This window comes from Hypanus sabinus, chromosome 14 (assembly GCF_030144855.1).
Source record: "Hypanus sabinus isolate sHypSab1 chromosome 14, sHypSab1.hap1, whole genome shotgun sequence".
Taxonomy (NCBI): Eukaryota; Metazoa; Chordata; class Chondrichthyes; order Myliobatiformes; family Dasyatidae; genus Hypanus; species Hypanus sabinus.
Genome location: NC_082719.1, coordinates 7,792,642 through 7,816,470, shown reverse-complemented (window position 1 = coordinate 7,816,470; position 23,829 = coordinate 7,792,642). Strand labels below are relative to the sequence as shown.

General features: G+C 41.8%; 1 protein-coding gene across 1 annotated transcript; it reads right to left on the bottom strand.

The window, feature by feature from the left end:
* Positions 1-18,703: 18,703 nt before the first annotated feature.
* LOC132404356 (interleukin-8-like) lies at positions 18,704-23,379 on the bottom strand. Its single transcript, XM_059988501.1, has 4 exons — positions 23,258-23,379; positions 22,582-22,711; positions 21,164-21,243; positions 18,704-20,140 (listed from the first exon to the last, which is right to left on the bottom strand). The coding sequence occupies exons 1-4, from the start codon at positions 23,316-23,318 to the stop codon at positions 20,121-20,123; spliced, it is 291 nt and encodes a 96-aa protein (XP_059844484.1). The 5' UTR covers positions 23,319-23,379; the 3' UTR covers positions 18,704-20,120.
* Between the last annotated feature and the right edge of the window lie 450 nt (positions 23,380-23,829).

The window sequence follows — 23,829 nt, the reverse complement described above, 5'->3', positions numbered from 1 at the left end:
TCACTTTTTGAAAATGCCCTCAGTGCTGGGGAGGCTAGTGCACAGGATGGAGCTGGCTGAGTAGCAACCCTCTGCCTCTTGTTCCAACTTAAATGGTGGCCCCTCCATTCCGGACAGCGACGCAACCAGTTAGAATGCTCTACAGAGTACGTGTGTAGAAATTTGCTAGAACCTTTAGTGACGGACAAAATCTCTTCTAACTCCTATTGATATATAGCTGTTCACATGCCTTCTTCGTAACTGTGTTGGACCCCGGATAGCTCTACCCCCAGGAATCGGATACATCTCGCCCTATTCACTGCTGATACTGGATGAGGACTGGTTTGTATACCCTTGACTCCCTCTTCCTGAAGCTCACAATCAAATTTATGGTCTTATGGAAGTTGACTGCAAGGTTGTTGTTGCAACACCAGTCAACCAGCCGATCTACCTCACTCCTGTGGGCCTCCTCATCACCATCTGAGATTCTGCCAACAACAATTGTGTCTTTGGTAAATTTATAGATGGCATTTGAGCTGTGCTGAGCCAGGGAGGTGACAAGAGGAAAAGGCAAAGGGTTAGAAAAGCAGAACTCTGATAGGAGAGGAGAGTGGATCATGGGAGAAAGGACAGTGAGAGAGACATGGGGGGGGGCAGCTGGGGGGTAGTGATAGGCAGATGAGGAGATGAGGTAAGGGGCCAAAGTGAGGAAAAGGAGAACAAGGGATGTGGAGGATAGGAGAGGGCTTAGTACACAGCCCTGTGGGGCTCCTTTATTGAGGGTCAGCGGTAAGGGAGCCCACTCTTACCACCTGCCAGTGATCTGACAGGAAGTCCAGGATCCAGCTACACAAGGCAGGGTCAAGGCCAAGGTCTCTAAGCATCTTATTGAGCCTGGAGGGAATTATGGTATTGAATGCTGAACTGTAATCCAAGAACGGCATTCTCACATAAGCATCCTTCTCCAGGTGTGTTAGGATGGTGTGTAAAGCTGTGGCTATTGCATCATCTGTTGATCGGTTATGTCAGGAGGCGAATTGTTGGGGGTCTAACGTGGGTCGTAGCACACTGTCTATGTAATCCTTGGCCAGCCTCTCAAAGCATCTGTTTATTGCTGAGGTGAGTACAACAGGATGCCAGTCGTTCAGACGTGTTACCTTGGTCTTTTTAAGTGGATAATTTGAAGCAGGAGGGCACTCTACACTGGAAGAAGGAGAGATTAAAAATGTCTGTAAACACACCTGCCAGTTGTGCCGTGCACATCCTGAGTACCCGCCCTGGGACGCTGCCAGTCCCGCAGCCTTCTACGTTGGAAACACCTGTGTACTTCAACCTCAGAGATGACCAGGCTGCAGGTTTCCTTGGGGGCTGAGCATTGGCGACATCGAATCCAGCGTAAAAAAAAGATATAGCTGTTCTGGGAGAGGGGCAGCGATGTTGGAAACTACACTGCGTGTAGGGTAATATTGTGAGAAGGATATTGAATTGTGTAAGGTAAGTGAAACAAGTAGGGAAGTTATGGAAACTATGACAATTAAGAAGAGTAAGTACTGGCACTTTTAAGGAATATAAAAGTGGATAAATCTCTGGGTCCTGAGTTCCTTAGGACCTTGAGGGAGGTTGGTGTAGAACTAGCAGGGGCTCTGACAGAAATATTTCTAATGTCATTAGAAACGAGGATGGTGCTGGAGGATTGGCATATTGCTCATGTGGTTCCATTGTTTAAAAAGGGTCCTAAGAGTAAACCTAGCAATTATAGGCCTGTCAATTTGATGTTAGTGGTGGGTAAATTAATGGAAAGTATTCTTAGAGATGGTATATATAATTATCTGGATAGACAGGGTTTGATTAGGAACAGTCAGAATGGATTTGTGCGTGGAAGGTCATGTTTGACAAACCTTATTGAATTTTTTGAAGAGGTTACGAGGAAGGTTGACGAGGGTAAAGCAGTGGGTGTAGTCTATATGGACTTCAGTAAGGCCTTTGACAAGGTTCTGCACGGAAGGTTAGTTAGGAAGGTTCAATCGTTAGGTACTAATATTGAAGTAGTAAAATGGATTCAACAGTGGCTGGATGGGAGATGCCAGAGAGTAGTGGTGGATAACTGTTTGTCAGGTTGGAGGCCAGTGACTAGTGGTGTGCCTCAGGGATCTGTACTGGGTCCAATGTCGTTTGTCATATACATTAATGATCTGGATGATGGGGTGGTAAATTACATTAGTAAGCATGCAGATGATACTAAAGTAGGTGGCGTTGTGGATAATGAAGTAGGTTTTCAAAGCTTACAGAGAGATTTAGGCCAGTTAGAAGAGTGGGCTGAACAATGGCAGATGGAGTTTAATGCTGAGGGTGCTACAATTTGGTAGGAATAATCCAAATAGGACATACATGGTAAATGGTAGGGCATTGAAGAATGCAATAGAACAGAGTGATCTAGGAATAATGGTGCATAGTTCCCTGAAGGTGGAATCTCATGTGGATAGGGTGGTGAAGAAAGCTTTTGGTATGCTGGCCTTTATAAATCAGAGCATTGAGTATAGGAGTTGGGATGTAATGTTAAAATTGTACAAGGCATTGGTGAGGCCGAATTTGGAGTATTGTGTTACAGTTCTGGTCACTAAATTATAGGAAAGGTATCAACAAAATAGAGAGAGTACAGAGAAGATTTACTAGAATGTTACCTGGGTTTCAGCACCTAAGTTACAGGGAAAGGTTGAATAAGTTAGGTCTTTATTCTTTGGAGCACAGAAGGTTGAAGATGGACTTGATAGAGGTATTTAAAATAATGAGGGGGATAGATCGAGTTGACGTGGATAAGCTTTTTCCATTGAGAGTAGGGGAGATTCAAACAAGAGGACATGATTTGAGAGTTAGGGGGCAAAAGTTTAAGGGTAACATGAGGGGGAATTTCCTTACTCAGAGAGTGGTAGCTGTGTGGAATGAGCTTCCAGTAGAAGTGGTAGAGCCAGGTTCGGTATTGTCATTTAAAGTAAGATTGGATAGGTATATGGATAGGAAAGGAATGGAGGGCTATGGGCTGAGTGCGGGCCAGTGGGACTAGGTGAGTGTAAGCACTCAGCACAGACTAGAAGGATCAAGATGGCCTGTTTCCGTGCTGTAATTTTTTTATGGTTATATGGTTAATATGGGTGAAAACATGCAATGACCCAGAACCAGCAATATTGAGTTGTGGTTCACTTTAATTGGCTGCTCTGACGTGATGATGTAATTACTTGAAGTTTTTTTACCACACTTTCTACTCAGTGTTAGGAGGACAATAAAGGATTTGTTACGGTTTTCCTTACACTTAAAATGTCTCACGCCATTTTATTTGTGAAAACCTGCAGAGGCAAATGTGATGATATGTGTTTAAAAGGCTATTAGATTGGCACATGAACAATCCAACAATAGAGGAATATGTATTTTGTGTGGACAGTTTAGTTAGGTATATAATTATTTCTGCATTTAGCATGAGTTCTATTTTTGTCGTGATGCTCCTGTCAGTCTGAGGCCCAGCACCTATCCAGACCAACTGTGCAGTGTGTGGTGAGCAAAAGCAATTCCAATTCATTTTATTCAAACGAGAGGACATGATTTGAGAGTTAGGGGGCAGAAGTTTAAGGGAAACACGGGGGGGTATTTCTTTACTCAGAGAGTGATAGCTGTGTGGAATGAGCTTCCTGTAGAAGTAGTAGAGGCCAGTTCAGTTGTGTCGTTTAAGGTAAAATTGGATAGGTATATGGACAGGAAAGGAGTGGAGGGTAATGGGCTGAGTGCGGGTAGGTGGGACTAGGTGAGATTAAGGGTTCGGCACGGGCTAGGAGGGCCGAGATGGCCTGTTTCCGTGCTGTGATTGTTATATGGTTTGAAATCCCATTGAGTTAGCCCTGGACCCATGCTGCTCAGTCCTCAACCTACTTCATTCATCGAATGGAGAAACACAAAAAATTATAAGGAGCAACAACTTTTTCTTGAGAAATCCATTTTATTTCACTTTCTGAATGTCTTTTAAAACATGATCAACAAACATATCAACTCCCTGGACATCATTGTTGATCAACTAATCTGTCAGGGTAAAGTTTTCTATCACCATAGAGGCTTTATTCCTATTTACAACTTTCATCTCCTCCAGTGATTATCAGACTATTAACAACACTACTTTCAAAAATGTAGGTACTTTACATTAAAAAAATGTATCTGCAGAGAATTTGTTCCACAGATGCTAAAATCAGACCATTTACAGGAACAGCACCACAGCTCCATTTGAAATCTCGAGGGTCAATGAACTCTGCTGTAAAATGGCATCAGGTTCTTAGAATATTCTTGCACTTTAGCATAACAATGTTTCATTCAGACTGGAAAAAATGCAGTTGGTTAACAGTATTGCCATCAATGCATATATCACAGGCAATGAATAAGAATTAAATAGCAAATATGACGGTGCAACATTTGCTCGGAAGTGGCTAAGACAATATTTTGAATCTGTTTAGTTAATTAGTTCCATCTTCACCATTCTAAATCAGATCATTTTAATGAAATAACCAAAATAATTATTCTCTTTCTACATAGGCTGACTTATCCCCGCTTATTTCTGGTAATGTACAGTACATGGGCTTGAGCAGACAGGGCATTGTAAGCAATTGCTTTAAAGTAATTGGCACAGTTATTTTTTCATGCCAGCATCTCAGTTCATGAGGCTGAGAGACAGAGGAGAAAACGGAAGTGAACAATGTGAGAACTTTATTCCAGGACCTTCCGACCTTAATTTCAGGATGAAAGAATAACAGAGAGCACAGTTCCCTACCTCATCTCCAGCTTCCTTTGGTGTTCATTTTGAATAGTGCAGCCATAGAAATTAATTAAGTTCACATTAGGCACAAAGTTTAACATGAACACCAGACAGTTTCTTATTTGTAAACAGCATGGCAGGCTTTAGACATGTCGTGTGACAGGGAGGAACTCCAAGATCACTCTCAGACGTCAATGAAGAGGAGACACTGGAACGAACCACTGGGTGCTGATATCACTGAGTTAACACCCGGGGCTGAGCTTCCATCATTCCCCGTCGGATAATCCAGAGATGGAATTGATTCCCTCATTTTGCAGCTTCAGTTTTTTGATTTGTGGTGTTTCCCACCTGTAAAACACTTGAATAATTTGTTTCATTACCCACAGTGATTGAGCATATAGTGTCTCCTGCAGCTGCACTGAAAGGATTTTCAAACTGATTTTCCTCAAGAAGGGGCAGATTAAGATACCCTAGAAACTTGTTCACATTTCATTGATATTGCAATTGGCATTAACCAAAATACATCGTACAGTACATTCCTAATTTCTCACAAAGTTACACTCTACAAGTAACCAAGATGTTAGCATTGGTGTCTAAGTAGATACCAATAGCTGCCTTTTGCATTACCACTGCTGTCTTCCCTGGCATCAATAGTTCATTATGCATTGTACTTATCTCACCTCCTGACACCCATTTACCATCCCATTATCACTCCCCATGGCAAAACTCTAGAGTGTGAACATTGTCTGTAGCTCCAGCACCAATACACTGGAGACCATCCAGAACAAAACATTGTCTGTAACTGGCACCCCAAACGTTTATTCCCTCAACTGCCCCTGTCCTATGGGTGCAACCTGTGGGGAAAATTACTATTTAATATTTTATACCTAATGCCCCTGATTAGAATAAAAATCATTGTTCATTCTAATCTGTCAGAGGCCGAAAATTTCAACTATCTTCTCCTTTCCATGGATGCTGACTGGACCGCTGAGCTCCTCCAGCATTTTGTATGTATTGTTCATTTTTCATTCATTGATCTCAGCTATGTTGTAAAGGGTGTGGTAACTGGTACCAGCCATCACTTCTGCAATTGATAGCTTTACTTCCTGGTCCTTACCCCAGTTCCAAGAAACTTTAATCATTTCCTAAGTATGCCTGCAGAAAAAGAATCTCAGGATTGCATGTGGTGACATGTATGCATTCTGATAATAAATTTTACTCTGAACTTTGAACTTGGATAATGTACATTGAATAAGGGGAGTGAGATCTCAGCTCGGACAGCAAACATGGTGAAAGAGTTTGCTGTCATTCCGGGTTACGTCTCCTCTGTGAAGGACTAGGGTCATGTGGTAAAAACAATTCACTACCTCTATGTTCTTGGCAGCTAAAGTATGAATGTTGACCAACACCAAACACTGACCTCATGAGAGCCTGCAACCACTTGGCATCAGGATCCACACACACTTTCTTCTCATTTATCAGGGTGACACTGCGAAAAGAAAGTGTCATTCAAAATTTAATTCACTGGTATAGTATATCTCCTCGTAAAGTGCACAGTTTATGAAAGAAACATCACTCAAAGAATAAAGTTAAAGGTGATGGCCTGACTCATTACTCACATTACCTCTGCTCTCTCACAGTGCACGAATAACATCAAAGCTGGTCTGAATGGACTTGTACCATTCATGTGTTACTGGGATTGACAGACAAACATACTTCATTGATCCCAAGGGAAATTGGGTTTTGTTACAGTCTCACCAACCAAGAATAGTGTAGAAATATAGCAATATAAAACCATAAATAATTAAATAATAATAAGTAAATTATTCCAAGTGGAAATAAATCCAGGACCAGCCTATTGGCTCAGGGTGTCTGACACTCCGAGGGAGGAGTTGTAAAGTTTGATGGCCACAGGCAGGAATGACTTCCTATGACCCTCAGTGTTGCATCTCAGTGGAATGAGTCTCTGGCTGAATGAACTCCTGTGCCTAACCAGTACATTATGGAGTGGATGGGAGACATTGTCCAAGATGGCATTCAACTTGGTCAGCATCCTCTTTTCAGACACCACCGTCAGAGAGTCCAGTTCCACCCCCACAACATCACCAGCCATACAAATGAGTTTGTTGATTCTGTTGGTGTCTGCTACCCTCAGCCTGCTGTCCCAGCACACAACAGCAAACATGATAGCACTGGCCACCACAGACTCGTAGAACATCCTCAGCATTGTCCGACAGATGTTAAAGGACCTCAGTCTCCTCAGGAAATAGAGACGGCTCTTACCCTTCTCAGTGTTCTTTGACCAGACCAGTTTATTGGATTACATTCAATCAAATTTCATTGTTGCTTCAAGGATAGCAAGGTCTGGAAAACTTGCTGGTAATTTCCCCAGAATTTCTGCTTCATCATTATTTTGACAAAGATTAAATTGTAGCTGCAGTCCATGTCTTTCTATTATGGCTGTCCAGCTTTTTGAATCAGATTAACATTAATCTAGAAATATTTAATTTTTTGCCAAACAGTACATGAACCTCAAAAACATAGACTGTGCATCATTTTAATAAAAAATAAAACAAGTTTAGATAGCTCAACATATGCAGCAATGGCACACAGGAGGAGGATGAGGATGGTTACAGTGGCTGTTCTGTCCATCTTCCACTTGGTACTGCTGGAGAGATGTCTGCTGTTCAATGCAGCTGTTCCCCGCTGAATCACTTTCAGATGTAGAGGTCCAACGAGATCCCATCTGGCTGGATTCTCCTTTCTCATTTGCAACATCTCCTGCAGTAAACTCTGCCAAATGCTTACGTCCTGCTGAAGGGAATTTCCTTGCTCCCGAGGCAGATCTTCTTTTGCTTTCTCAGTTGTGCATTTCAGCAATTGTGTGGTTTAAAGCTGCAGATGGATTAAATTAGCTGCTGGTTCCATTATGTGTGATTTCCGAAGATTTATTTACTAATTATAAGGTCTGTGTCAAATACACTTTTGGCAAAGTGAATGCTGCAAAATGAACCTACTGCTTATTTTTGAACAAGTATCATCCATTCCTGAGTTTTATCCCCTCTCCCCTGGAAACTGCGCATCTCAGGAGGGCCTACGGAGCATATGGTGGACCTCAGTCTTCTGATTTCCAGGAAGTCACTCTTCCTATCACAGTCTGCAATCACAGCTTATCTCTCTTTACCTTAATGCTGCAAGTCTGTAAAATATTCACTTAGCTCCAACATTGGGTGCAAGCTCCACTTTCAGTGAAGAGTCAGCATGCTGCTGCCATGGTGCCAGACCTGTAATAATTCAGTATTCTTGTCCTCTTCGGTACTCAGGCCTTAAGAGTTTGCCCTGGCTGTTTCTGTAAGCATTTTGTTCTTTCAGTGCAATGGTGAAGTGCATCACCCAAACTCCTTGCAAACCCCACAGTTCAGAACACATGTTGCCCTTCTCCCAATCTTCTGTAATCCCACTGTCCCATTCTCTGGCTGGAGGCTCCAAACCAGGGGTTCCCAACCTGCAGTCCACGAACCCCTCACAGTTTCCTGGTATAAAAAGAACCACCGCACAATGTTCCCATCTCAGAATTACCCATGATAATTGATCTTGTGACAAAGAAAATTTTGTAGATAAGAGCCTCCTTATCCTGTCAATCTCTGTCACCATTCATGAGCAGCTCAGTGTTGCAATTAAAGGCTGGGGAGTTCCTGAACCAGTTTCACTTTCCGATATGTGTAAAGTGTTAAACTGCAGTTGCAGCAACTCCTCCCCCTGGCTTGTCAGACCCAGGGTCAGATCGTAGACTGCATGTACATACATCCCACAAGTTCCAGGAAATGGAACTATTCTTCCTGCAAAAATCCCTCCACATCCCACGCTTGGCTTTGCACTCATCTGCTGCTGGCTGCCGTTCAGCTTAGAAGTCTGTTCTCAGCGCCACGTCACATGGACCTCACACACAGTTCTTTTGCACCATCCTGTGACTGGATTCACATCCTGCACTCTCTGTAATATCGGCACACTCTGGGGGTATGTTGCATATTTTGTATATTCATTACAGGTAAATCTTGAGGCTGGCCAGATAGATTTTTATGATTCTGGTATGCAAATTTCTGCACATTGATATTGTGGAATTACAGTCCTTCCACATTCTGAGCAGTAGATAGACAAAATCCTGTCTAATATTAGAATGTAATGATTCAGATTCCACTGTGAACTCACAATGAAAGTGTCCAAATTCAGTATTACTGACGGTAATTCGGACATCCGCCGGTTGCCACATTTGTTGCTCAGCATTCAACACCGCCTCTACCACAGTTTCACCATACTTGTATCTTACTGACAAACTCAGGAGTGAACAGCAGAAAACATGTGAGGTTGCATTACTCTCCTCACAAATTCCCACTTAGCATTCTAGCCATTCTAACAGCATTATAGCTTTCAGACACAGTCCCGGACTCCACAGGTCAGGCTTCATCTATGAGGAAAACAAACAGTGTACAATTCAGGCTGAGACCCTTCATCAGAACTGGAAAGGAAGGGGCATAAACCAGAATAAAAAGGTGGGGTGGGGGAGACGCAGGAGCTGTCAGGTGATAGGTGATTCCAGGTGAGAGGGGAAAGAAAGGAGAGTGGGTCAGGGATTAATTTCAGAAGGTGGGGTGTGGGGAAGGCAGAGGGTCGAGGAAGAAGGAATCTGGTTGGAGGGAACGGTAGGACATGAAATAAAAGAGAGGAGCTGGGAAGCCTTAAGGAGGAAAGTGAAGGTGATGGGTTGATCATGAAGGTGGTGGAGGGGAAAGAGATGTTTTAACAGAGCCACAGGGATAAGAGAAAGTTGAAGAGAGGAATGACATTCAGAAGTCAGAGAAATCAATGTTCATGCTGTCGGGTTAGAGGTTGCAGAATCAGAATATAAGGTGTTACTTCTCCAATCTGCATCTGGCTTCAATGGAGGAGATCTGTAGCCAGGATGTATTGGATGTCAGCTGAAGGATCCCCTTAGCCGCAATTGAAGAGCTGCTTTCTCTTTCTTTCTTGTGCAAGATGAACAGGGGGAACTCCTGGAGGAATTCACTGGCCAATCATTATCACTTCTGTCATTTTATGGTTGTAGAAAATAAAGTAGTAAAATCTGGTCAGTTTCACCCCATGATAATGTTTTAGAGTTTTTGATAGGTCTTTTAGCTGTGTTCCTCACTGGCTGGGCTTCCCCCTCCACTCACACTGTCTGACCCACTGAGATGTTTAAGCAATCACTGATATCATACTGCTTTTCTGGCATCTGCTCCAAGTTGTTCAAGTTCGGAGTTCAAAGCAAATTTTATTATCAAAGTACAGTACATGTATGTCGCCATATACAGCCCTGAGATAAATTTTCCTGCTGGTATACTCAGCAAATCTACAGATCATTTGGTTCTGGGAACATCTTAATGGATGGGCAGGTATCCCTTCACAAGCCTGATGGTTGAAGGGTAGTAACTGTTCTTGAATCTGGTGGTGCGAGTCCTGAGGCTCTTGTATCTTCTACCTGATGGCAGCAGCGAGAAAAGAGCGTTCGGTTTGAGAATTCCTACCCACTGATATTGTGGAATTATAGTCCTTGCACATTCATAACAGTGAATTAACAAAATCCTGTCTAATACTAGAATGCAATGGTTCACATTCCACTGTGAACTCACAGTGAAACTGCCCGCATTCATTATTATTGATGGTAAATCAGACATTGACTGGTGACCACGTTGTAAAGCTTGGTGCTCAGCATTCAACTCCACGTCAGCTGAAGCTTTACCTCACATATATCTTGCTGATACACTCGGGAGTGAATAGCAGAAAATATGTGAGGTTGCATTGCCCTCCTCACAATCTCTGATGATGGATGCTGCTTTCCTGCGATAGCATTTCATGTAGATGTGCTCAGTGTTTGTAAGAGCTTCACCAGTGAATCCACTGTAGGATTTTACATTCAAAGGCATTGGTTCTTCCATAGCAGGCCGTGATGCAGCTATCAATATACTCTCCACTGCATACCTATAGGAGTTTCTCAAAGCTTCAGATGTCATGCCAAATTTCTGTAGACTCCTAAGGATGTAGAGACACTGCTGTGCTTTCTTCACAGTTCTTCTTGTGTACTGGGTTCAAGATAGATCCTCTGAAATAGTAACAGCCAGGAATTTAAAGTTATTAATCCTCTCCACTTCTGCTCCTCCAATGAAGACTGGCTCGTAGACCTCTGGCTTCCCTCTCCCTCTACAATCAGTTCCTTAGTCTTACTGTTGTATGCCTCTGTAATTCCCATTATTCCACTGCTTCCTCAGGGTTTCTTTACATTAAGCTGACTAGTAGAATCTGGGTTATTACACAACACCTGATCTATGATAGTCTTTCTCCAAGTAGCTGCTGTAAAAAGCCATCTTATAGGCACTCAACAAATTCCCTCTCTTGCGATTCAACACCAACCTGATTTTCTCCATCCCCTTGCATATTGAAGTCCCCTATTACAATTGTGACATTCCCCTTATTACACACATTTTCAAACTCCCTTTGCAATCTCAACCCCACATCTTGGCTACTATTTGGAGGCCTATATATGATTCTCATTACCATTTTCTTTACCCTTGCAGTTCCTTCCACTCACAAAGATTCAACAATCTCTGACCTCGTTCTAAAGAAGTAATTCCATCTCATTCCATCATCTGAGAAAGTCAATGTTGCAGTGATTATGGTGATGGACTGGGAAATTTAGATAGGAGCCCAAGGAAATAAATTTGTGCATGCTTATGTTATGTTACCATGTATATTTTGACCCCAACAGTTTCCCTGTGTGTTACATACTGACTGTAATGTGAGAGGGCATTCTGGATGAAAATGACCTACAGGCAACTAAACAGCAGCACATTTGTTCTTTATCCCCTCTGTCTCTCACGAGTGTTGTTCATGGCCATGTGACTTCCCAGTACAACAACCATAGCATCTAGCGATGAAGTGACAAGTCTTCACACGATATTTATTAGTTCTTTCCGTTTGGCAAGACAAGTCCATGTGAAACGGTGGTGGTGTATTGCTGTGTAACGTGACTGAGTGGAAAGAAAACATCACTCACCATGAGAAGGCGAGTGCAAGAAGTATGGTGAGTGAAAAATCCAAGGGGAGAGAATGGGAATGAGACAGTTAATTAAAGCAAAGGGAGAGAAAGAGATGGAGAAGACTAGTTAACTTTTCTGGAATGTGATTGTGTTTGTAAGTGATGAAATGACAGAGCAATCAAGTTCATACACTGAAAGATTTGAATACCTTGCACTAGCAAATCAAATTTCAGATGATATTCGTGTTACAACTTTTCTGTATGTGCGTGTGCTAAAGCCTTTGATTTATTTTGCAGTCTAGTGAAAACTGCTAAGCCAGGTGACAAGCCTTATGAGCCCAGGGCTGTAATAGTGTCAGACCAACTGCATTCATGAAAGTAAACAGTATTCAGCACATCAAGTCCACCCCCACCAATGGCTTTTCCGAAAGATTTAGACAAACAATGTAATAAGCACACATGAATTCAGTGGGAAGTGGATCACTCAACCGGCATCTTCACACTTTTGTGCTGATATACCACAACACAACTCACTCTACCACCAGAATGGCTCCAGCTGCCGTACTAGTGAAGACAGCTTCTCAGCTGGCTTGACCTGCTTAGACCCTCAAACACACAAAAGATTTTGCTAAATGAACAGAAAGTCCAAGCAGAGAGACATGCCAAAGTGAAGTACTGAAGTTTCACTGCAGAAGATAATACTTGCCTGGAACTACATCTCTAGAACAGAACGGATACCTGCGATGGTGGTGGCACAAACATGTCCTGTGTCATACACAATGGAAACTAGTAATACAACATCTGGAAAAGGCTTGCCAATCAACGGTTGTCTACTTCTGAAGCTTCTGAAAACTGACACAAACTGACCAATCAGATGCAGTTGTAGAAATAGGACAGGATTCTGAGACAATGACTGCAGAACCTCTATGATGATCAAATGACACAGCCAATGCTCCCCAATCACCTGTGCTTTCTGAGGTGCTCCCTATTGACAATGATGTGTACATACATCACCAGGAGATATAATGACTTTGGCATCATCTCCAAGTTGCCAGTACCCTCACAGGAACAGACGGCCTCCAGAAAGATTGAATCTCTAGCATAGTGACTAACCCTCAGCACATGGGCAGAATAATCCCCAGGGTTATGTCTGGGGATAGAGGCAATCAACACAGTTTGTGGATTGGACTGACATTATGACGTGTTTCTGATCTGTGGTTGCTCTTTTTATTGTTGCCAATTTGGGTGATTCTGAATCGAGGTGGCCTGCAGATAATGGACACTGAGCTAAACAGAATACACCTGGTCTCTTCTGTTTTTTTGTGTTTTGTTCACTCTATCTTTGTTGCCACTTGTGCGATTTTGGGTTTTTTAATGCACGTGTGGGGTTTAATGTTTTTCTTTGAATGGGATCCCTGGTTTTCTTTGTTTTGTGGGTGTCTGTGGGAAGACAAATCTCAGGGTTGTATACTGCATATGTACTTTGATAATAAATATACTTTGAATCTTTAATAGTTGCCAAGCAAACTGTACATATCTATTAAGTTTCAAAGGCTGTGATTATCTGAGGGAAATTGGGATGGAGGTGAAAACTTCTTCAATCTTCATTAACTGTCAACAATTATTAACTAACTGTTTAATGTCTGTACTACTAAACATCACTCCAGGAGTTATACCTCGGATAGAACTCTTCCTGTTTGTTGATGGAGACACTCAGATGGATTATGGAAGTGAAAAAGGATAATGTGATCATGAACCAAAATTAAATATAAAATATCACAATTCAGGATAGTCCTACTCACAGCTCTATGCCTGTTTCCTTATTTCACCAAAGTTGTCAGTTCCTCAGTCGGCAAATATTATTTCCTGCAACACACTCAAAATGCTAGAGGAACTTTAAACACAAAGTACCCTGCAAATGCTGTGGTCAAATCAACACGTACAAACATGCTGGAGGATCTCAGCAGGTCGGGCAGCATCCGTGGAAACGAGCAGTCAATGTTTCAGGATGAGCCCCTTTGTCAGAACTGAAGAAGGAGGGGGCAGGGCCTCTATAAAGAAGGTTATGGGGAGAGTGGGAAGGAGAAGGCTGGTAGGTGCCAGGTGAAAAGCCAGTAAAGGGAAAGATCAAGGGCTGGGGAAGGGGAAGCAGGGAGGGGATAGGCAGAAAGGTGAAGAAGGAATGTAAGAGGAAAGCACAATGGGTAGTAGAAGAAAGTGGAATCATGAGAGAGGTGACAGGCAGCTGGAAGAGGAGGCAGAGTGAAAGTGGGATGGGGGAAGGGACATAAATCCTCAATGTCTTATCTCCTCAGTATGGGTCTGATGGCCTCAGTTAATGAAGGTTAAATAGCATGAATGAAGGTTAAATAGGGTTTAATATCCTTGGGGCTGAGTGCTGGGTTGTTTGTTTAATTGGCGTCTATATCAACCTCTGCTGTTCCTGCTTCACTGAACTTGTGTCCTCTTACCTTGATTCCATCTATGCCCCTTGGTTCAGTTCTTTCTCGCTTACATCAGTGACACCTCTCATGCCCCAATCTCCTCAGAGACTTGCTCTCATTGCCCTAACTGCCTCATCTTCACCATGGATGTTCAGTCCCTATATACTTCTGTTCCCCAATCAAATGGCCTCAAACCTCTCCACTTCTTTCTTGACAAGATGACCCTCCGCTGGCTGACAGAACTTGTCCTCACCCTCAACAATTTTTCCTTCGTCTTTTCCCACTTTATCTAAACTTGAGGAGTAGCAATGGACACTCTCATGAGCCCTGGCTCTGCCTGCCTGTTCGTTGGCTACATACAACACCTATGTTCCAAGCCTACCCTGATTATACTCCACAAATTTTCTTCCACTCTACTGACGACTGCATTGGTGCTTCTTCATGCACTCGTGCTGAGCTTGTCAATTTAATCAACTTTGCCTCTAATTTGCACCCTGCCCTTAAATTCACCTGGTTTATTTCTGACTCATCCCCCACACCCCCATTTCTTGATCTCTCTGTCTCCATTTCTGGAGACAAACTAAACTGACATTTTTAATAAACCTACTGATTCCCACAGATATCTCAACTATATCTTTTCCCATCCATCTTCCCGTTTCTCGGACTCGTCACCTCCACTGCATCTGTTCCAAGCCTGCAGCTTTCCATTCCAGGATGCCCTCGTTCTTTACAGAATTGGGTTTCCTTCCCTCCTCTTTTGATTTTGCCCTCACCCATTACTCCTCCATTTCTCATACATGAGCACTGACCTCATCTTCCCGCCGCCTTAATAGTGATAGAGTTCCTCTTGTCCTTAAATACTATACCATCAGCCTCCACATCCAACACACATCATTCTCTGCAACCTCTGCCATCTCCAAAGGATTCCACCACCAAGCCTATCTTCACCTCCCCTCCACCCTCTGCTCCCTCCATGTTTTCCTTGTCCATTCGCTCCTCCCCATTACTCTCACTCCTGTCACTATCCCTGCAAATGGCCTTAATGCTACATCTGCCCAAACATCTCCTCCGTCATGTCCATTCAGGGCCCTGGACAGTCCTTCCAGGTGATGCAACACTTCACCTCTGAATCTGCAGGTGAGAGCTGATATTGGACCACTGGGAAATGATGCTGGTGAGGTGGTAATGGGAGACAAAGAAATGGCAGATGAACTTCATAAGTACTTTGTTTCAGTCATTACTGCAGAAGATGCCAGCAGTGTGCCAAAAGCTCATGAGTGTCAGGGAGCAGAAGTGAGTGCCATTGCCATTACAAAGGAAAAAGTGCTGGGCAAACAGAAAGGTCTTAAGGTGGATAAGTCACCTGGGCCAGATGGACTAGATCTCAGACTCTGACAGTGGTTGCTGAACAGATAATATTTGCATTGATTATGATCTTTCAAGAATTAATTGATTCTGGCATGGTCACGGAGGACTGGAAGATTGCAAATGTCACTCCGTTCTTTAAGAAGGAATGAAAACAAAAGAGAGGAAATTATCGGCCAGTTCGCCTGATCTCAGTGGTTAGGAAAGTATTGGAATCTATTATTAAGGATGAAGTTTCAGGGTACCTGGAGACTAATGATAAATTAAGTCAAAGACAGCATGATTTCTGTAAAGAGAAATCTTGCTTGACAAATCTATTAGAACTCTTCGAGGAAGTAACAAGCAGGGTGGACAAAGGAGAGCTAATGGATGTCATTTACTTAGATATTCAGAAGACATTTGAGGAAATGCCTCACATGAGGCTGCTTCACAAGATAGAATTGTATTGCATTACAGTAAAGATACTGACAAGGATAGAGGAATGGCTGACAGGCAGGAAGCAGCAAGTAGCAATAAAGGAGGCCTTTACTGGTTGGCTGCCGGTGACTAGTGGTGTTCCTCAGGAGTCAGTATTGGAACCGTTGCTTCTCACATTGTTTGTCAATGATTTGGATAATGGAATTAATGGCTTTGTGGCAAAGCTTGCGGATGATACAAAGATAGGTAGAGGTGTGGGAAGTGCTGTGGAAGCAAAACAATTGCCGAAGGACTTAGACAAAGTGGAAGAATGCACAAAAAAGTGGCAGATGGAATATAGTGTTGGGAAATACGATAATGTGTTTTGCCAATAGTGCAGACTATTACCTAAATGGAGAAAAATTTCAAACATGAAAGTTGCAAAAGGACCTAGGATTCCTCACACAAGACTCCTGGAATGTTAATTCACAGGTTGAGTCTGTGGTAAAGAAGGCAAATGCAATGTTGGCATTTATTTCGAGGGGAATTGAATATAAAAACAAAGTGATGTTTTTGAAGCTTTATAAGACACTAGTCAGGCCACACTTGGAGTATTATCAACAGCTTTGAGCCCCTCATCTCAGAAAGGATATATTGTCATTGGGAGAGTCCAGAGGAGGTTCACAAAGATGACACCAGGAATGAAAAGGTTAACATATGCAGAACATTTGGCAGATTTGGGCCTGTACTCACTGGAATTTAGGAGATCTCATTGAACCTTATTGAACGTTGAAAAGGACTAGATAAGGTGGATGTGGAGAGGATGTTTCCTCTGCTGGGGATATCCAGAACTAGAGGGAAATGCCACAAATTTGAGGGGCACCTTTCAGAACAGAAGTAAAGCGGAAATTTTTTAGCCAGAGAGTAGTTAATCTGTGGAACGTTCTACCAATGTCTGCAGCAGAGGCCAAGTCTATGGGTATATTTAAAGTGAAGTTGATAGATTCCTGATTGGTCAGGGCATCAAGGGATATGCTGAGGGGGCAGGTGTATGGCGGTTGAATGGGATCCAGTATCAGCCATGATGAAATGGTGGTGGACTCAATGGGCTGAATGACCTAATTCTGCTCCTATACCTTATGGTCTTAAGGCTTTGTGCTTTTTATGTCCCCCAGTGTATTTTTACACCATATCTTCAAGGCTTGTACATAGTATCCATTAGTACTTCTTAACTTTGCTGTTCATCAGCTCGCCCCACAAAGGTTCTACATTATCTGATCCTACATTGCTCCATGCTATCAATTTAATGTCAGTTTTTACCAACAAGTAAGGAACTTGTATGTAAGGGGCTTGTACATTCTCCCCATAGCCATGTTGGCTTCCTCTGGCAGCTCCAGTTTCCTCCCACATTCGAAAGACGTACAAGTTAGGGCTGCAGTGAGCAGCTTATATTGGCTCCAGAGGTATGGTGACACTTGCAGGATGCTGCAAGCAGATCCTTGATGCAAACGACACATTTCACTGTATGCTTCAATGTGCATGTGACAAAGTTACTTTTCAATCTTAATAGGGCTACCCCTCCTCATCTGCCCACCTGCTCATTGTTCAGTATGATGAGCATATATCCTTGGATGTTCAGCTCCCAGCTCTGAACCTCTTTCAACCACGTCTAACAGCATCACACCTGCCAATTTTTATTTGCACTGTAGAATTATTTAGAATCAGAATCAGGTTTAATATCACTGGCATAAGTCATGAAATACGTTCTTTTGTGGAATGTACTAAAGTACCCATCGCTGTGACTGTGGATTTTAGCTGTAGTATTTCTAAATGGGAATAACTGATGATTCCCATCAGAACTGCATGGAGTCTGTCGATACTTATTGGATCCAAAAACGGAAACCTCTGTCCTATATTCAGCTCCTCCACCCTCAAAGTCATTCCTTTCTAAGTTCTCTGAGTTGTTTTACTTTGGTCTCCAACATTTTATACTTTTCTTCAATTTTGCACGCAATCAAACCACCCAAGTCCTTCCCTACCCTGCAAATCTTTATTCCTTGCTGTCTAATCTTGATAATCTCTGCATATAATAACCATGGTACCCATGTATCATTCTTGTAAGTCCTTCAAATGTCCGTGTATCAACATCTAAGTGTGGGCAATCAGTTCTCTGGATGTGGTCTAACCATAAGTACTGTACATGCAGGAATTAAAATGTCTTGGCATTCGAGGCATTGGGCAAATATGTCTTTAATCTCAGGAGTGCTCACCCAATCATAACTCCTTTTGTACATTTTTCACATTGTGGTTTGGACTATCTGGGTCTTCTGTCTGCCCTTGAATTCCCCCACTCCCTAACCCCTCTGTTCGCCTTGCACGCACTCCTTGATTGAATCAGCTATTTTACAGGTGCAGCATCATTGCTTGCACTTTGTTGTGTGGTCCTCTAGGTGTGAATGCCAGCACTTGGCCAGAGCATGTGTGCTGTGTGGGATGGGTTAACCCCATGACGTTTTTCAGATTTGACCCTGGACCATTGCTCTTCATTCTTCAGATTAGCTTATTTATCAAATATAGAAACTCTGAACTGTACACAGAAAAATCAGAAGCACTGACAACAAATTCTTCATGAGAACTACAGTTTATTTAACTTGCTTAAATATATCTGGGGAATGCCAAACAAGTTAATTCACATCTATTGATTGAGTTCATTAATATTGAGTTTTATATTTAACAGAAGTTTTTCATAAAGGCATACAATGATTGGTCAACTGAACCCAGAAAGTGAAATATCAATGCCAAATATTTCTATTTATAACTGAACAGAGATTATTCCCATTTAGAAATTCAATTCTGCCAGTGAGTACAGTGACTATTAAATTCATAGTAGCTTTGCCTTTCAAAATAGACAAACTTTACACCAAAAAAAGTACATAAAAAATTAGTTTCCACAGACTTTGAATGGATTTTTTTCACCGAGAAAATCCCACATCCCCAGTTAAAATATCAGTGGTCAGAAATGTTACTGTGACATGGTACCAACAGTACTTGTTTGTCCACTTAAATAAATATGTTTTCACTCAGACTGGAAAAAAGTTGCTTTCTTACAGTAATGTCATCTGTTAATCGCATGCTATGAACTGATTTCAAAGCAGAAAGGGAACTGTGCAAAATGTCCTTCATCAGTGCTTTTAAGAAAATATAACATCACACTATATCTTCAAGAAAAAAAAGAGGGAAGTGTTCTAGTTAACAGTTTACATCTTTACCATTCTACCAGATCATTTTATTGGAATAACTTGGCATAATTCTTCTGTGTATATATTTCAGCCTCTCAGTTCTGGTATTAACATAAGCAGACAATGAGTGATACCAAATTGTTTTCAAGACAGTGACCAGGCTTCTTTCTCATACCAGGTTTGGAGGCCTGGGAATAGGGGCTTGGGGTGGACAGGTGTGATGTATCCTCCAGCCCTAGTTATAGGGCTAGTAGAGGCATCTCTGCACTATTCCTCCATTTAATCCCAAGGATTCAAAATGGATATTTCAGGAAATTAATTACTGCATTATTCTATAATCACCTTCAACAACTAGCACTCATTTGATTTAGCCTTTTCCATAGGTTCAAAAATCTACTTGAATACTGTGTCCAGTTTGTTTATTAGAAACCATTTGCACAAATCAGTTGAATTCAATTGCAGAGGGTCATATGATGGTATCAGGGTAACACTCAAAAGTACCAGAATCTACTTCCATTACCACAACAATCAAATGGAATCTCCAACTTGGCACAAAGTTTAGCAACATATATCAAATGGTTTGCTCAGAAGTAACCAAATATAGTGACAGAAGTAAATGTCCTGAGTCATGCTAAAGAGTTAAATTATTCACAGTACGTAATGAGGAGGAGACATTGGAATGAACATTGATATCAGAGAGATGATAGCCAGGGCTGAGCTTCCTTCATTGCTCTTCAGACAATGAAATAAATGGAATCTGAATGTACAAGAGATTATGTTCATGCTGGAATTCCTGAGCGATTTAGATCTTCAACATTACAGTTCCACATTTTTTATTAGTTGCTGTGTCTGGCACCTGAAATAAAATGGAATAATTTGTCGAGTTACCTAATTTCATACAGAGTGCATGACTTCAACAACAGAAGTCAAAAAATTATTAAGCTGACTTTCAACAAAAGGAGCAGATTACTGGATCTTGGAAGCAAGTCAGCAGCTCAGTATTGCAATGATATATAGGATCCAAAATGAACAATATTTAGTACAATTCAATTTATTATGCAAACTAAAGCCGCCTATGAAAGCAGGCATCAAAATCAAACATTTAGACACTGTTGGTTAAGTGCTAGGCAACACAGGTTATGGTCATCACCAACCAGAGAGAGTGGAATCTCTTGGCAGTCAATGACTCCATGCTGACTTATATATCCTCAAGATCTTACTGACAAGAAAGCCTTCTGAAACATCCGTATTATTATGCGTCATTCAGAGGAATGATGAATAATCTACACTTAACCAGATTAGTGCAAATCCATCCCCATCCACTTTGAGTGATACAACTCCATCTAGTACCCTGAACTCCTCTGCTGATCATGTCTGTGGCTTCTGCTGGTGGTGAAGATCACGCTTAAATACTACATTCTTAACATGCCACCTTGGATATGTATCTGTCCTTCATTTGTCAGTCTCAGCTGGATTCGAAAGATATCTCAGCATAGTGGGTGCAAGCAAAAAATTAACCAGTTTTCCAATCACCCTGCTCCTATGATTCCCACCTCTACCCCTGCAATCCCAGCTCCTCTATTATTCCACCTCTGCTTTTGGAATCCTCCCTCTGGTACTGGGAAATCATCATGAGGGGGATGAGAGTGTTGGCTCTGATGCCAATAGTGATCAAGTAGTTTGCTGACGTTGTGGATTATGGCTTACAAATTGATGGGGAGTACTCATGGAAAGTGCCAAATGCTGATGGGAATGTTAAGCAGTGAGAGGCCGACAGCACTCTCCACTACGAAGGAGGAGACCCACAAGGTGAAATAGTCACTAAGTTTACATTCATTCACAGTAAAGTCTAAACCCTTGTCAAACAACAAAGACTGACCTTCACTGGCTGCTATGAGAACGCGCAACCATTTTGCGCCAGGATCAATGCACACTTTCTTCCTATTTTTCAGAGTGATGCTGTGAAGAGAAGGTTATATACGAAATGTAATTCACCGAAACTGGATATAGCACAAAAAAGCAGAGAATTGAAGAAAATGAATCTAACGTCTGTATTCAAAATTCAAACTAAGATGTAAAATGATTTTATGGATCTGAAATAAAATGGATATTTGATAAGCAAAGTATGATCAAACTTGAGTAAATTCATGTTGGCATTGAAATTCACTTGTGATGAACAAAACACATCCTTTACACAGAATTTTGCATGAAACAATTTTGCATGTTCTCAAGGGGAATTTATGCCAGAAATTAATAAGAATTTTCCCTTAGAGTCCCTACCCTGAAAGTGTGATAATGGAATCCTCTTCACAAGAATGATATCAATTTAATTTCTCTAAAGATTTTTCCAGCACACTGCTGGTGGTAATATTGCCACTGTTCCTATCCTACAGTTATTGTAATGCAGGCTCACTGGCCCAGTTCAACAATGTCTACCTGAGCTAGCCCCGTTCTACTTACACATGGATCTGTCTGAATTTCTTTTAGATGCAGTAATTATATCCACATCTACCACTTCCTCTGATAGCCCATTCCATATATACTGTCCTCTGCATGAAAAATGTTGCCCTTGGTTGCTTTCTAAACCTTTCCCCTATCATCTTAAACCTATCCTCTTATTTTGAGAAAAAGACTGACCATCCATCTGATCTATGATTTTATAAACCCTTAAATGGCTTCCTTCACTCCAGAGAAAATATTCCCAGCCTATCTGGTCTTTCCTTACAACTCAAACCTTCCAGTCTCGGCGGCATCTTTTTTGCTTTTTCTTTGCACGCTCTCTGGTTTAATCACACCCTATTGTAAAATACCCTCCATCATACCCAAGCTGCAAATGCAACACAGTCAACAGAACTGCTGACTCATGCTTCCCGTAAGTTTAACACTATGATCTTCTCCCTGCATGTGAATGAGTTTCCTCTGGGTGCTCTCTTTTACTCCCACATTCCAAAGAAGTGTGAACCATAGGCTTATTGCTCACCTTAAATTGCCTCTAGAACAGGGATTCCCAAGCTGGGGCCTCGTTTAAAGTTAGGGGTCCATGTCATAAGAAAGGTTGAGAAACCCTGCCCTTGAATATAAGTGATAGAATATCAGGAATATAATTTGTGATAAATGCGGGGCTGACGGAAATGGCTGCTTAACAGTTGACAGGGGTTAGGTAGACACCCAGGCCTGTTCCTGTGCTATATGATTATTTCAAATTGCAATTTCTGTTTTGGGTCCAGTGAACCGATTTTGGAATAAGCATCAGAGAGCATGGAAGGTTAAAGGTGATGATCTGACTTGTCTACTCACATTATCTCTGTTGCTTCGCAGTGTGCTCCACTGGGAATATATCTCAAGCTCTTTATGAGCTTTGGATGAATAACAGCAGAGGTAGTCCTAATGCACTTGCACCGTCCTTGTGTTCCCAGGATTGGAATACCTGTGGAAAGGTTACATTGACTCAGGTTCGCTTATTACTAAAATTGCAGAAAATCTAACAAACCTTGTATTAATCTGAAAGAAATCTGATTTTCAATTAGATGGATTTAAATATAATGCACTCACTCCAGTATTGTATTACAGATAACATGGTAGCCTAGTGGTTAGCACAATGCTTTACAGTACATGCGACCCGGGTTCAATTCCTGCCGTTACCCATAAGGAGTTTGTACATTCTCCCAGTAACTGCATGTATTTGCATTGGGTGCTCCAGTTTCCTCCCACTGCCCAAAGAACCTACTGGTTGATAGGGTAAATGATCACTGTATTAGGCCAGGGTTAGGTTAAAGGATCGCTGAGCGGCGTGGCTCAAAAGGCCAGGAAGGCTTATTCTGCACAGTATTTCAATAAGTAAATAAATAACATGTAACACCATCAGCAAAATAATTTCTCTGAACAAAATAAGCAACATTTGGACCATTAACTATTAGCATTCATGCTCCAGTACGATGAGGATTAAAACACATATTCAAACATCTTAACATACCCTGTGTAGAAAAGGCACAGAGAAGGAAGATGAGGATGGTTACGGTGGTCGCTCTGTTCATCTTCTGCTTTTTACTGCTGAGGAGATGACTGCTGAAGGATCTTCTGCTCAAAGCAGTAGATCTTCCCTGAATCAAATTGTGCTGCATAGATCCAGTGAGCTCCTATTTATGGAATTCCCTTCTTGCATTTGCATCATCTCCTACATTCAAATCAGCCAAACACTGACATCATAAGGAAAGGAATTTCCCTGCCCTTAAGACAAAAACTTCATTCACTTTGGCAGTTTTCACTTTAATACTTGTGTGATGTACAGATGGATTAGACATTAAAATAGATGGTCACTGTTGTTTTTAAAGAATTGAAAATAAAATTTAGGGGATCTTTGGTATAGTGGATGTTGCAAAAACAATCACCATTGTCTTTCAGATAATGAGTAATAGCAATCGGTTTCAGATTTTACACCTCACTCACTGGGAAATTCCACAGCTCAGGAGAACATACTGACTATATGGTGAGTTTACACCTGTGATTTCCAGAAAATGCTTCTCCCTTTCATGGTCTGCACACTAC